General features: G+C 46.7%; 1 protein-coding gene across 1 annotated transcript; it reads right to left on the bottom strand.

Moving 5' to 3' along the window:
* Positions 1-442: 442 nt before the first annotated feature.
* On the bottom strand, positions 443-6,189 carry LOC119335783. The gene is made up of 5 exons (XM_037607857.1): positions 5,968-6,189; positions 5,333-5,427; positions 4,866-5,207; positions 2,098-4,769; positions 443-1,987 (listed from the first exon to the last, which is right to left on the bottom strand). The coding sequence occupies exons 1-5, from the start codon at positions 6,047-6,049 to the stop codon at positions 835-837; spliced, it is 4,344 nt and encodes a 1,447-aa protein (XP_037463754.1). The 5' UTR covers positions 6,050-6,189; the 3' UTR covers positions 443-834.
* Between the last annotated feature and the right edge of the window lie 6,070 nt (positions 6,190-12,259).

Below are 12,259 nucleotides of genomic sequence, written 5' to 3'. Positions count from 1 at the left end.
TTAGGGTTTGAAATTAGCTCGTGAACTAACTGTGCATGGCTCTCTGTTGAGGGATGGCAATCGTGTACTGACATTGGAGTGTAACATGAGGGTGCACTCGTTTCAACGAAAAAGTGCAGCTACGTTATTAAGCATTTGGGGTGCAGCTACATTATTAAGCATTTGGGTGCTTCATTTAGATATAAAAATAAAAATCATGTTGTATGTTAGGGTTTGAAATTAGCTCGTGAACTAACTGTGCATGGCGCTCTGTTGAAGGATGGCAATCGTGAGGTGTGAGTTGGCCATCTACCACAGTTTGTACTTAACATGTGGCGTTCCTTGCCAAAAAGAAGAAGAAAAAATATCCAGAACTCGGTTCTGGTGGCCAAATATGCGTCAAACGAATACAACCTCCAGTCACACGTACAACTTACAGAACTGACAGTTCCGTGATGCAAAATGACAGAAGTGATGCCAGATGCTTCAATTGATTGAACCTGTTTAAGTGAATCTCATACAGGGATAATGCCCATTAAATAAGATTGCAAAGTGAGAAAAAAATATCAAATAAAAAGAAATGCCAAAAGGCTGAAACATGAAACTGTGGTCCTACTACTGATATAAATATTTACAAGGGAAAACTAGAAAATTGTGAAGTTAATCTGCAGTTCACTCCGAGAGGTGCATAATTTCAGCTCTGGCTTGAACAGACATCCCTTTGGCAAATAGTAATGACAGATATCATGGATTTGCAGTACTGTCCTTTACAGTTCAATCAAAACTAAAGGATTCTTATCTGCTTTAGTTCCAAAATGAGGCAAATACACAACCAGCTTCCTCTCAAAGTCCTCGTCAAAATCGCTGAGGGCTTCCTCTTTGCGGTTCAGGTGATCTGGGTGCAGAAGTGTGTGGATGAGGTTTATCTCCAGCATGATTCCTGAACTGCTTCACAGCACCATTATGTTCATATGGTTTGACAGTTCCATATCTATCATTACATCTTTTATCATCACCATTCCCATCATGCTTATTTCCCCTTTTGAAGTCACGTGTTGGGCGGTGGAACTCTCGAGATCTTGACCGTCCTTGGGAATCCATTAAATCGAACATGTCATTTCTTGAGGTGATTCTCAGAGGTGGGCTCCTCCGAGAATACCGTTTCTTGTGATAAGAAATATCTAGTGTTGAGCAGCTCCTTCCTTCAACCCATGTTGAATCATGTTGAGAGTAAGTGGAATTTCTTGATGGACTACCACGCATAACTCGATCATTGAATCGATGTTGTCTTTGAGGTGAAGTCATTCTACCAATTCTAACTCCAGTCATGTAATTAGGAGATCTACTATGCCTCCGTATACTTGAGCCTCCGTTGGACGTCCAAGCATGTGGTGATCGAGATCTAGATCCTGAAGGAGATCTGCTGTGAGCACGTGACAGGTCGAGTGAGGCTCTATGCGCTGGGAACCTCCGTTGTCTATTAGACAGTGAGCTATGAACTGAACTCAAATTTTCATCAATGGCATGATCTTTATCCATCTGAGAACCATATCGACCAGACCGGTTGCCGCTAGCACCAAAGCATCGTTCTGGAGGTGCTTCCCTAGCATGTGCAGGTTCTCTGGACAACCCACGACTTCCATCTCTGTCAACTGGGGAACACCGTCTAGACAAAGGGTGATAGAAGCTACTTTTGTTTCTCATCCTTCTGGACATGGTACTTGTATTTGCTGCATCAACAGCTCTTACCAAAGTGCCATCAGCTGCAACAACAAAGCCACTGCTCTCCATCTTTGCAACAGCAGCTTCAGCAGCATTTCTTGGACCAGCTGGGCCATAATTATTATAATCAGGTGATCTTCGCTGGGTAGAACGAGAACTATTTGAATTTTCAGCCCACTGCTCCCCTCGGATGTTTGCTTGAATATGCCGAGATGCTCCGGCCCTGCCATGTGGCCTATCAACAGACCTTTCAGTTTTTGAGCCAGAACCATAGCCATCATCAGATCTGGATTAAAGAAGAGAGTATGCGGCATTAGTCACTAGGATTACGATACTGCACAAACAAGGATTTAATTATGTGTAAGATGACAGCTAAACATATTAACTCAAATTTACCTGCAGTGCTCATTTCTGTGGGGTCTGTCAAATGATCTTAGCCGATCAAGTCGTGATTGTACGTCTCTATTTGGTAACCCCATTGGTCGAAATGATTCACAGGCTTCAGCTGCCTCTAATGTACCTAAAACACACAGGTTAGAAGAATCAACTCTGTCTCTTGAATCTTCTCGAGAGTGCCTCTGATCAGGCAACATATCCCATCCCACGGGCTTTGATCTGATATTCAATGGATCCTCACCTAAACCATCACCACCCCTTTCAGACTGGCTAACGGTCCCAGCAGATCGAGCTATTGTAAGGTCTAGGTTGTCATACATTCGACTCTCATTTTTCATATTCACATGAATGCTCCGAGCACTTGCAGCACACATCATTCCAGATCCACCATCCAAGCAGTTACTTGACCATGAGCGCTTCGATGAGATGGGTGAAACATCACAATCTTCCTTCCTCGATAACGTTCCATTGTAATTAGCAACTGGCATAACCATATTGTTTGGAACAGAGCCAACAGGTACATGATGAATGTCTGGGGCAGCTTTTTCATCCTTGTAATCTGATACCTGATAACTAGCACATTTAACTTCTTCATAAATGTCATCGGCCCAATAACGGTCACCAGATTCCCTAAGTTCCCCATCCTCATACTGAGAATCATCTTCCTCGACGTCAACTTTTCCGGTCACAGAAAGATCTTTGCTAAAACGAGACGTGTCTGTCTGATAGCGGTGTTCAAGGCAATTATTTGATGTGACCTTCTGAAGATCATGTTTGTAACCACTTGGTTGGCTTTGTGCTCTAGATTTTGAATCCACAATATTGTCCATGTCAGTATCTGCTTGTTTAGTGCACTCTGAATTGAGACCATGAGCATGAATATCACTGGTGATGTAACATGTTTCTGCACTGGTAGCGTTGACACAAGCAAGTAAACGATTTCTGTAATCGATTGTTGCATCCACACCACCCTCTATATGCGCATAGGACATAACGCAATCAGAAGTGCGTAGGTTATCCTCTGGATGAGAATCAGGGAGGTCTGAATCATTGTCTGCATCTGCAGCTTTCTTGTCAACGCACAATACGTCAGTGTCATGTTCAGCCTTGTCATTGACGGACTGATCAATTTTACTAGTTCCTGAATCAACATCCAAAAGTTCATGGTTTTTAAATTCAGATATGCTCTGTAGTGAAGCTTGCCCAAGTTTATCATCGCTCCACCCAGCGTCAGTAAAACTTTTACTGGAAACTGTTGCAATATTTGTGCTTTCCTCAGAAACTAATCTGCTTGTCATAGGCTTCACTCTGGAGCCCAGAACACTTGTTTGAATTGAACTACCTCCAGCATGAGCATCCTCAGAAGTCAAGTGAGACAAACCTTCACAATCAAGGGGTGAAGTGTGTGACACATCAAGTTTCTCCACATTTGCAGCGAAAGCGAAATGTTCCTTAGTAAGAGACAGAGAACTCAAGTCTGGATTAGATCCGATATGCAATGACACATTAGAAACATAACTACTCTTCTGCAGATCAAGCAAATTGTTTGTTTTGGCAGAGGAATCATCTCCATTTAAACATTCGGATTCCAATAGCTGAACTTTCGGGGGAGACCGACTGCACAAAGGATGAAATGAACCATCACCTGGGATATCACTTTCACCCTTTGCGTTACCATCTTTTGCTGCATCAGCCACGTGAATTTTATCAACAGAATGACGAAGTATGACCTCAGCAACTGTTGCCTGAGAAAGATCCCGACACACCTGTGATTTGTTCATCTCCTTTTGAGCATCATTACAATCACTTACAGAAGCTACAGGATCAGGACCAACCATATCATGATTATCATCATCACCACAATGGGCGTCCCACGCCTCCATCGCAATGTTAAGATCCCAGTGCAGTCTAGAATCATGAGCCGCATTGGAATGCTTGGTGTGCACAACTGTATCTCCAAAGCAGCCTACTGATTTGCCTGGACTGCTCGAGTTAGTTGACATGGTAACATCCGAAGATTTAGCATCAGAAACAGATGAAAAAATATCTGTTTTGTTTGCATTGCTCAACAAAGAATAAAGTGCAGTATTACCCTCCAGAGCAGCTGCAGATCCAACAAGATTCTCTGGGCCATTTAATGTTGTGGGGAACAAGGGCTTCATGTCAGGAGCAGACTCAGAGCTATTTAATGTAGTGGGAAACAAAGGCTTCATGTCAGGAGCAATTTCAGATAATTTCAGGGCCCTGTCTCGGATATTTAGCTTATCCCCCTTAATTCCATGTAGAGGATCCAACAGTGAACTGCCAGAGATAATTTCTTGCTTTCTTTCATCAAGAGAGCGGGCTGACTTCGAGCATTCACCATTTAACTTAGCAACATCCATCTCACTTTCACAGGCAGCAGCAGCCAGTATTGATATACCAGAAAAATCAGCAGCTTCAAGAGGTCCTCTCTTTTCTTCCATGTGCTTGCCTCCTAGTGTTTTAACCTTGCGGTGCTTGCCATATGATGAAATGCCTCCACCAGATCTGCTCGGTATTTTTTCATAAGGATCCACTAGCAGTGGGGTGGATGGAGGAGATGGAGAACAATCCATATGAACTCTTCTCTTTTTTATTGGAACATTTTCCATGGGATCACCAAAGCGCCGACCAAGAATAGATACCCCAAGCTGCAGACGGATAATTAAATAGTCAAGAATACTGATATTCACTGAATGGGGCAATTGACTCTCATTTCACCGTATTCTCAAGGAGGAAATAAATACCTTCTCAGATTCAGAGGCTGAAGCCTCTTCTTGAGCCACTTCTAGACTCGTGGGATTGCCACATGCATAGAAAGATATAATTTCATCCTTTAATCTGTCTCCTCCAGAAAAGGTCTTTGCTCTCCTTGCAGCTCTTTGCCTTCTGTTTACAGTCTTCCATCTCACCTCAGGATCTATAGGTCTGGGGAGCTCCAAATCGCTGGTGTTAAGGTTGCTGCTACACGATGGCCCACCTCTGTCCACTGTTGATTGGCCACCACAGCTTTTGCAGGTCATCATAATACTTCTGGTATTAGGATTATGAAGTGACGAGGACCTTCTAGTACAACTGCACACTCGAATCTGGCAAGAGAATCGAACAGCAAGTAAGAAATCAAAGATGAGGCAAAACATAGATATTTATAGCAAAATCAAGACAATGGCAAGCTTTTAGCACGGCGCAAAGTGCTGGAAAATCACGTGCATACCATCAAATCAGATCGCGTTCCTCCTGTTTGAGTAGAAACAGAAGATGGGTTCACATCAATCCCATGCTTAAATCCAATAGATCCCTCGATACCCTCTGGAAAACAAAAACAACAGAAGGTTGTTGTTGAGCACCATACCACCAATGCTTAGGATACTGTTTGAAGAATAATAGTGTGACAGTCCACAGAGTATGCACATAAGCAAGAGTTAAAAAGTAAAAGAGGATTCCTCAGCAATGCCACTGCCCCCCTGGCAACATCAACAGCCACTTCCTTGAACCAAATCAGCACCAAATTAAGGAAAACATTGAGTTTCTGGGTCAGTTTTCAGTGGCAAAATAAGAAACTTTGAGCTTCCGACCAGGCTACAAACAAGCACATTTGTCCTGCAGCACCAACAGCACGCCAGAAGCTAAACTATGTGGTTTCTCCTGCCAGGACTGAACACCCTTGGTACCAGAACAAGACCACCACAAGTCAAGTCAACTGCCTTCATCCTTGAGTCATTGGTTTCCTCCGCCGCATAGAGAACCACAGCAAGCAGGTAGATCTGAAAGATGAGGAATTTCCGAAGAGAACCTGTCGCTGCCAGATGCACAAAAAGGATAAACAAGAGCTACAGGCCCCAGATTGACCTGAGACAAACTGCGCTGCCAGAAGTCCAAAATCCTCGGACAAAGCAGATCTAACACCCGAAGGCGAGAACATGTCCTCCATCCGTAGCTCGTGGCGGAACCAGCGAGAAACAGCGTGGTCACCGTGGCGGCGGCCGCCTCCAGACCCAAGCTGACCTGTAAAACCGACCTGATCCGGGCGGCAGGGGAGCTAGCAAAGCAGCAGGTAGAGAGACTAGTGAGATTTCTAAGATCTAGGGTTGCGTGTACCTTTTGTTCCAGACTTCCTCATCAAACACAGCACCGCCGCCTCCGGCTGCCTCCGCTCTCCGTCCTGCGCGTATGTGCGTGCGTGGGTGCGCGCACCGGGCTCAGCTAGAATCCAAACCCTTCCTTCCCATTCGCTCCGTTCCCTTGGTGGCTGGATTCTTTGCGTGCGCTGCGGCTGGAAGAAATTCCCCGCTACTTTTCGACCCTCTTCACCCTGCCTGGCCAGGCACGCGACGACACGATCGGCGGTGACTCCCGACTGCCCTTGCCTGCGCCCAAAGTGGCCTGGCCGTGGCCGTCGCCACGGCTGCTCCAGACTTTTCTATTGGACCCTTTCCTTGTTCTACTTCGCCGCCTGCGGAGGGTGGGAGGAGAAGACGAAGACCATAATATTTTTTTCAGTGATTTTGGAGGGCCGTCCAATTAATACTCGATTTCCTCTCGTTTGGTGGGTAAGGACACGTATCTGGGTTGGATGGACCGGATTACCCCTGGAGCCTTTCCGGAGGTGGACGTAGGGCTATATAAGAGATACCCTCCGTCCAGGTTTATTAGGCCCCGACCAAAACACAGGTATCAAAACAAATGATCAATTTCTGAAATAAGTGTTGTTTCTGTGGTTTTCATGCGTGATTTACTGCCCAAAGCAAACCGCTTCACGCGCATGTAACCTAGGCTCAGTTAGTTTTCCTGCCGCTTTCGAACGAGGCGCAAGCTCGCGCGCGCTCGGTCGTTGCATGGCGCATGCATCTGCCCAATGAAAAGATGATTAGAAGCGCATGCACTGGCTGGCTGTGAGACTAGGAGGAGTACTAGTACGCTCAATGTACATCAGCTTCTGGTGCAACGCTGGTAATTGATTGCGTTCCGTAAGACGAACCGTGGCATGGGAGATCGAGGAAGAAATGGAGCGCACTTACTTTTGGCAGCCAGGTCAACAGAGGGGCCTAATCAGAGCGGGCGCGCTCCCTCCTCCCACGGGCCCAATAAACCCGGACGGTGGGAGTATATAAAAGGTCAAACATACACTCATTCATTGTCGGGTGATGCGGAGCATCCTTCGGTCATCCCCATGGACCTTACGTCGTCTCACCAAGCACCAAGAGGACCCATGACTAGAGCACGAGCTCGAGCTCTCGAGACCGAGGTAACTTCTCTCCTTAGTGATATATCATATGATCCTCTCGAGACATGGCTACTACCTCAATCTGGAATGTTGTGCATGATTAGGTACCAAGAGGACCCTCTCGAGGATGCACATGAAGATGGCCAAGCTCCCAAGTCCAAGGAAGAAAAAGAACCAAAGGAACAAGGCAAAAGCAGCCTCCAGGCACCGGACATCCGGCCAGGACCCCGGACATCCGGCCCCTGGAGATCTACACGGCCAGCCCTCTGCAGAAGAAACTACAGCGACCGGACATCCGGCATCCCGCCCGAACATCCGGCCCCTCACCGGAAATCCGGCCTCCCGCCCGGATATCCGGACAAGGCGTCCCGAAATCACAGAACCTGGTCCTGACAGCCCGGACATCCGGCCTCTCCACCGGACATCCGGCCCTTCCGGAAGCACCGGACATCCGGCCCCTCCAAGCGGACATCCGGCGCCTCACGAGACATCGGACATCCGGTCCGTCGCCCGGACATCCGGCGCCATCCTGCCTGCGCGCAGCTCCTTTGGGGCGTGACCCATGTATCCCTTCGCCCCTTTGACTATATATACTCCCTCGTCCCGTACGTTTTAGGGTTAGCATTGTGATAGCTCATTTAGAGATAGAGCTTTGCTCATCCATACGGATCTCCTCCTCGTGAGAGACCGCGGCCTCTTCGGAGAAGATCCACCATGGATTCAAGACCCCTTTACGGGAAGATCCCTCATGGATTCAAGACCTCCTCTCGGAGATGAGCTACCGCCACTTGTATCGTCCGTTGTTGACTTTGTATCTTGTGCTACTCGTGGTTCGATGATCTAGACCTTGTGTGATTGATCTCTTGTCGGTTGAGTGTTTCTCTCGTTCCTCCCCGTGATTTCCTCATGTTCTTCCGTGCGTTCTTCATGATTCCCTCGTAGGATCCTCTCCAAACGTGAAAGATCGGTCCCTAGGGTTCCGCCCTACATCATCTTGGTATCATGAGCCACGTTGATCACGTTTTTGGAGCCCCTACCCCGCGGTTTCTAGCTTGATTTTGTTGTTTTCGTCCTAAATCCGAAAATTCCCCACCAAAAATAGCCCCAATTTTTTTTGTGATTTGTTGGTGAGTTGAGATTTTGTTGGATTTGGTCCATGGATTTGTGTTGCTGCGTGTGGATCTACCTTTCACCACCCTTCCCACCCTTTTCCATCCACCAATTCGTCCGAATTTTGCCCCGGAGTTGCGATTTTTCCCGTGGAGTTCATCGCGTTCGTCCTCGATCCAGGAGCCCGGACATCCGGCGTCCCGGACATCCGGCCGCTGGCCCAGACATCCGGCCCCTGGCAGCAGCAACTCCACCCCCGCACCACCATCCACCATTTTGTCGCCCAATTTTGCCCGGAGCCCACGCCTACTTCCGCATACCCACACCACCTTCCATAAGCACCACCACCGTTCACCGCTACCTCCTACATCGATTTTGAAACGTTTTGGTCTTTGAGAGTTTGGGTTGTGGTTCCCGTGTCCTATTGTGTTTCGGCTATCTAGGTACGGTTCGACTTCAACATCACCACTGCTCATCTCAATCGACTATTCATCATCGCCAAGGACGGTAACTTCAACGACATCTTTGTCATACCTTGCAATTGCATTGATACCCCACATGTCCCTACTTTTGCCTAGCTTACCCATCGAGACTAGTCATTGAGTATTGCCGGCAACGTGACTTGTGCACATTAGTGATCATACTCCATAGCATACATACCATACCATAGTGGTGCATATCTTGAGATCTACTTGTGTGTCACAAAGTTTTCATCGCATACACAATTGCTATCTTGGTTCGTGAAGTTTTGCATGAGAAAAGAGCTCAAAAGTGAAAGAACCACCCAAGCTTTTAAGCAAAGAGGAAAGATAAGCAAAGAGCTTATAAGCAAGAACCATAGCATCATACAACATTAAGATTGTCATATAAGATCATCTTGGATCATAACACCGAAACACCAAACTTATAGCATACTTGACATAGAGATCGTTGCATTTTTGCCTAGTAGGTTGTGCACAAGTTTACGTATCCGCCTATTGTGCAATCGTGCTAACGTCTCTCTAGTATTGTGCAACAAGAGCATTTTCGTGGTTTCCAAATTTTGGCTCACTTTTGGTTTGCACAATCCCATCTATCTATTTGCGTGTGTGTTTCCGTGTACAACAAATTGCTTGGTCTACTTGTTGCATTTGCAAATTTGTGAATCTTTTCCAACATTATTGAAGCTCACTTACAATTGCATCAAATTTTGTGCCACTATCCTAACCAAGCTCCACCATAAGATTTTACTTGTGTAGGTGTGAGAACCGACAAGAATTGGTACCAAAAGTGCTATTTCATTGTCCGCATTTGAGTGAACTTGATTCATCTTCAACATCGATCAAGGTACATTTGGTATACGTTCTTCTCCATCTACCACTCACATTTTGTTTGGAATGATGGATAGGCCAAGTTCTTCTACCAATCCACCACTCATCGAGAACGACGACGACATGTCATCATTCGTCACCAAGAGCCACCTATTTGGAGCTCAAAAGGCATTGCACCAAGAGCAACAAGCAATGAGGGACTACTTCCACAACAAATTCGACGCTCACAAGCAAGAGAATGATGCAAGAATGGACGAGATCCGCGCCTTCATGAGGAACCGCCGTCCTTCCACTTCTTCATCCTCAAGACGGAGCCGCTCAAATCGACACTCCGACGACACCTTCTCCGACTCAAGTACACCATCATCAAACACTCTTCGACGAGCCGCGCGTCAAGACCGCCATGCAGCTCGCAATCCGCTACATGACAAGCATTCACAAGAGCAAGTCGACAAGCATCTACCTCATCCTCCACAACACCAAGTTGCTTTTGCACAAGCTCAAGAACGACAACGTCTATGTCGCCAAGAGGAAGAACGAGCACGCCTACACCAAGAGGAACAAGACGTGAAGCGCAAGCTCTTGAGGCGCACCATGCCCTTCAAGAATCAAGTCGAGCCATCGCCAACCGCAATCGCGAAAGGCGCAATCAAGAGGAAGCCCTTCGAGAAGAAATCCAAGAGAGGAACTACCACCCGTGAGCACAACGTCAAGTTCCTCAAGCCCCTCCACAAGCTCGTCAAGCTCCACTTCAACCTCAAGTTCAACAAGAGCAAGTTGATCATGGACTTCCTCTGCACCAAGAGCAACATGAGGACGATTATCCTCAACGTCAAGGGCGTCATCATCACCATCGCCAACAACACAATGAAGAACAACGCTATGGCAAGCTCAAGTTCACAATGCCCAAGTTCAATGGAAGCAATGATCCCGAAGAGTACCTCTCATGGGCATTGAAGGTCGACAAAATTTTTCGTTTGCACAACTATGAGGAAGAGAGAAGATTGCAATGGCATCACTTGAGTTCCAAGACTATGTGCTCATATGGTGGGAACAAGTCATTGAGCGACGACAAGCAAGAGGTGAACCTCCAATCACCACTTGGGCACAAATGAAGGATGTCATGCGAGCACGCTTTGTGCCAACCTACTACAACCGCGATCTTTTCAAGAAGCTACAACTCCTCAAGCAAGGAACAAAGAGTGTTGAAGAATACTACAAGGAAATGGAGATAGCCATGATTCGAGCCAATGTCACGGAAGATGATGAGCAAACTATGGCACGTTTCTTGAATGGACTCAATCATCCCATCAAGAAGATTGTCGATTTCCAACCATACTCCAACCTCACTGAGCTCGTACATCAAGCTACCAAGTCCGAACGTCAAGTGCAAGATGACTTCAAGTACGCCAAGTACTCATCCAAGACCTACGGTCTCTCCAACAACCAAGCTTCAATGACTCCTCCAACATCTACATCAATCAAGCCTTCTCCAAGCAACGACGACAAGTCAAGTTACAAGAAAACTTCGGCAAGTTCAAGTCGTCTCCCTCCTACTACAAGCAACTTCAAGCCGCGTGCTTCATCATCTACTCCGACCGATGAGACCGTCAAGACAAGCTCCTTCAAGTGTTTCACTTGTGGCGGCCGAGGCCACAAGTCGTATCAATGCATGAACAAGCGCACCATGATCCTCAACGACGAAGGTACCTACGACTCTATGAGTGATGAGAAGATGGAAGCTCTTGAGCAAGTGGCCATGCACCGGCGCGTGAATGAGCATGAAGATGATCAAGTCTTTTGTGATGAGGATTTGAGCCCCGCTCTCGTTGTCTCCAAAGTCTTGACTCTTTAACATCAACAATAAGAAGACCAACGATGCCACATCTTCCACACAAAGGCCGACATCAATGGAAGGTCCGTCAAGGTCATCATCGATGGAGGTAGTTGTCACAACTTGGCAAGTGAAGAATTATGCTCCAAGCTTCAATTGGTCAAGAGGAAGCACCCGCACTCCTACAAGGTCCAATGGATAAGTGACTCCGGCACTATACGAGTTGAGCATACGGTCCAAGTATCCTTCAAAATTGGTGCATATGAGGACACTTTGGAGTGTGATGTGGTCCCAATGACCGTTTGCCACCTCCTTCTTGGTCGACCATGGCAATTCGACCGTGGTGTCATCCACAACGGGCGCACCAATCACTATAGCTTCAAGATCAAAGGGAAGGAATATGTGCTACGACCTATGTCTCCTAGTCAAGTGATAGCTAACAAGCAAGCCACCCATCATGGAGAGAAGAGTGAGAAAGTGATCCGCACAAAAGTGAGTGAGAGCCACAAGCCAAACTTGAGCGCCTCTTCGCCTAGAGAGAAAAACCTAGTCCTATTTGCCACAAAAAGTGAGATGAGAGAAGTGTGTGAGAACCCATCGAGTGTTATGCACTTTGTCCTTGTGTGCAAGGATGGAGAACCAAAAACTAACACCTCTCACGAG

Source organism: Triticum dicoccoides, chromosome 7B (genome assembly GCF_002162155.2).
Source record: "Triticum dicoccoides isolate Atlit2015 ecotype Zavitan chromosome 7B, WEW_v2.0, whole genome shotgun sequence".
Taxonomy (NCBI): Eukaryota; Viridiplantae; Streptophyta; class Magnoliopsida; order Poales; family Poaceae; genus Triticum; species Triticum dicoccoides.
This window is presented reverse-complemented; position numbering and strand designations above follow the sequence as displayed.

Bases quoted from the DNA above. Each gene is read 5' to 3' on its own strand.
- LOC119335783 (XM_037607857.1), bottom strand. From the start codon at position 6,049: ATGGAGGACATGTTCTCGCCTTCGGGTGTTAGATCTGCTTTGTCCGAG. The intron at 5,208-5,332 runs GTATGCACGTGA...TTCTCTTGCCAG, and splicing joins GAACGCGATCTGATTTGATG to ATTCGAGTGTGCAGTTGTAC. The intron at 4,770-4,865 runs GTATTTATTTCC...ATCCGTCTGCAG, and splicing joins CAGCCTCTGAATCTGAGAAG to CTTGGGGTATCTATTCTTGG.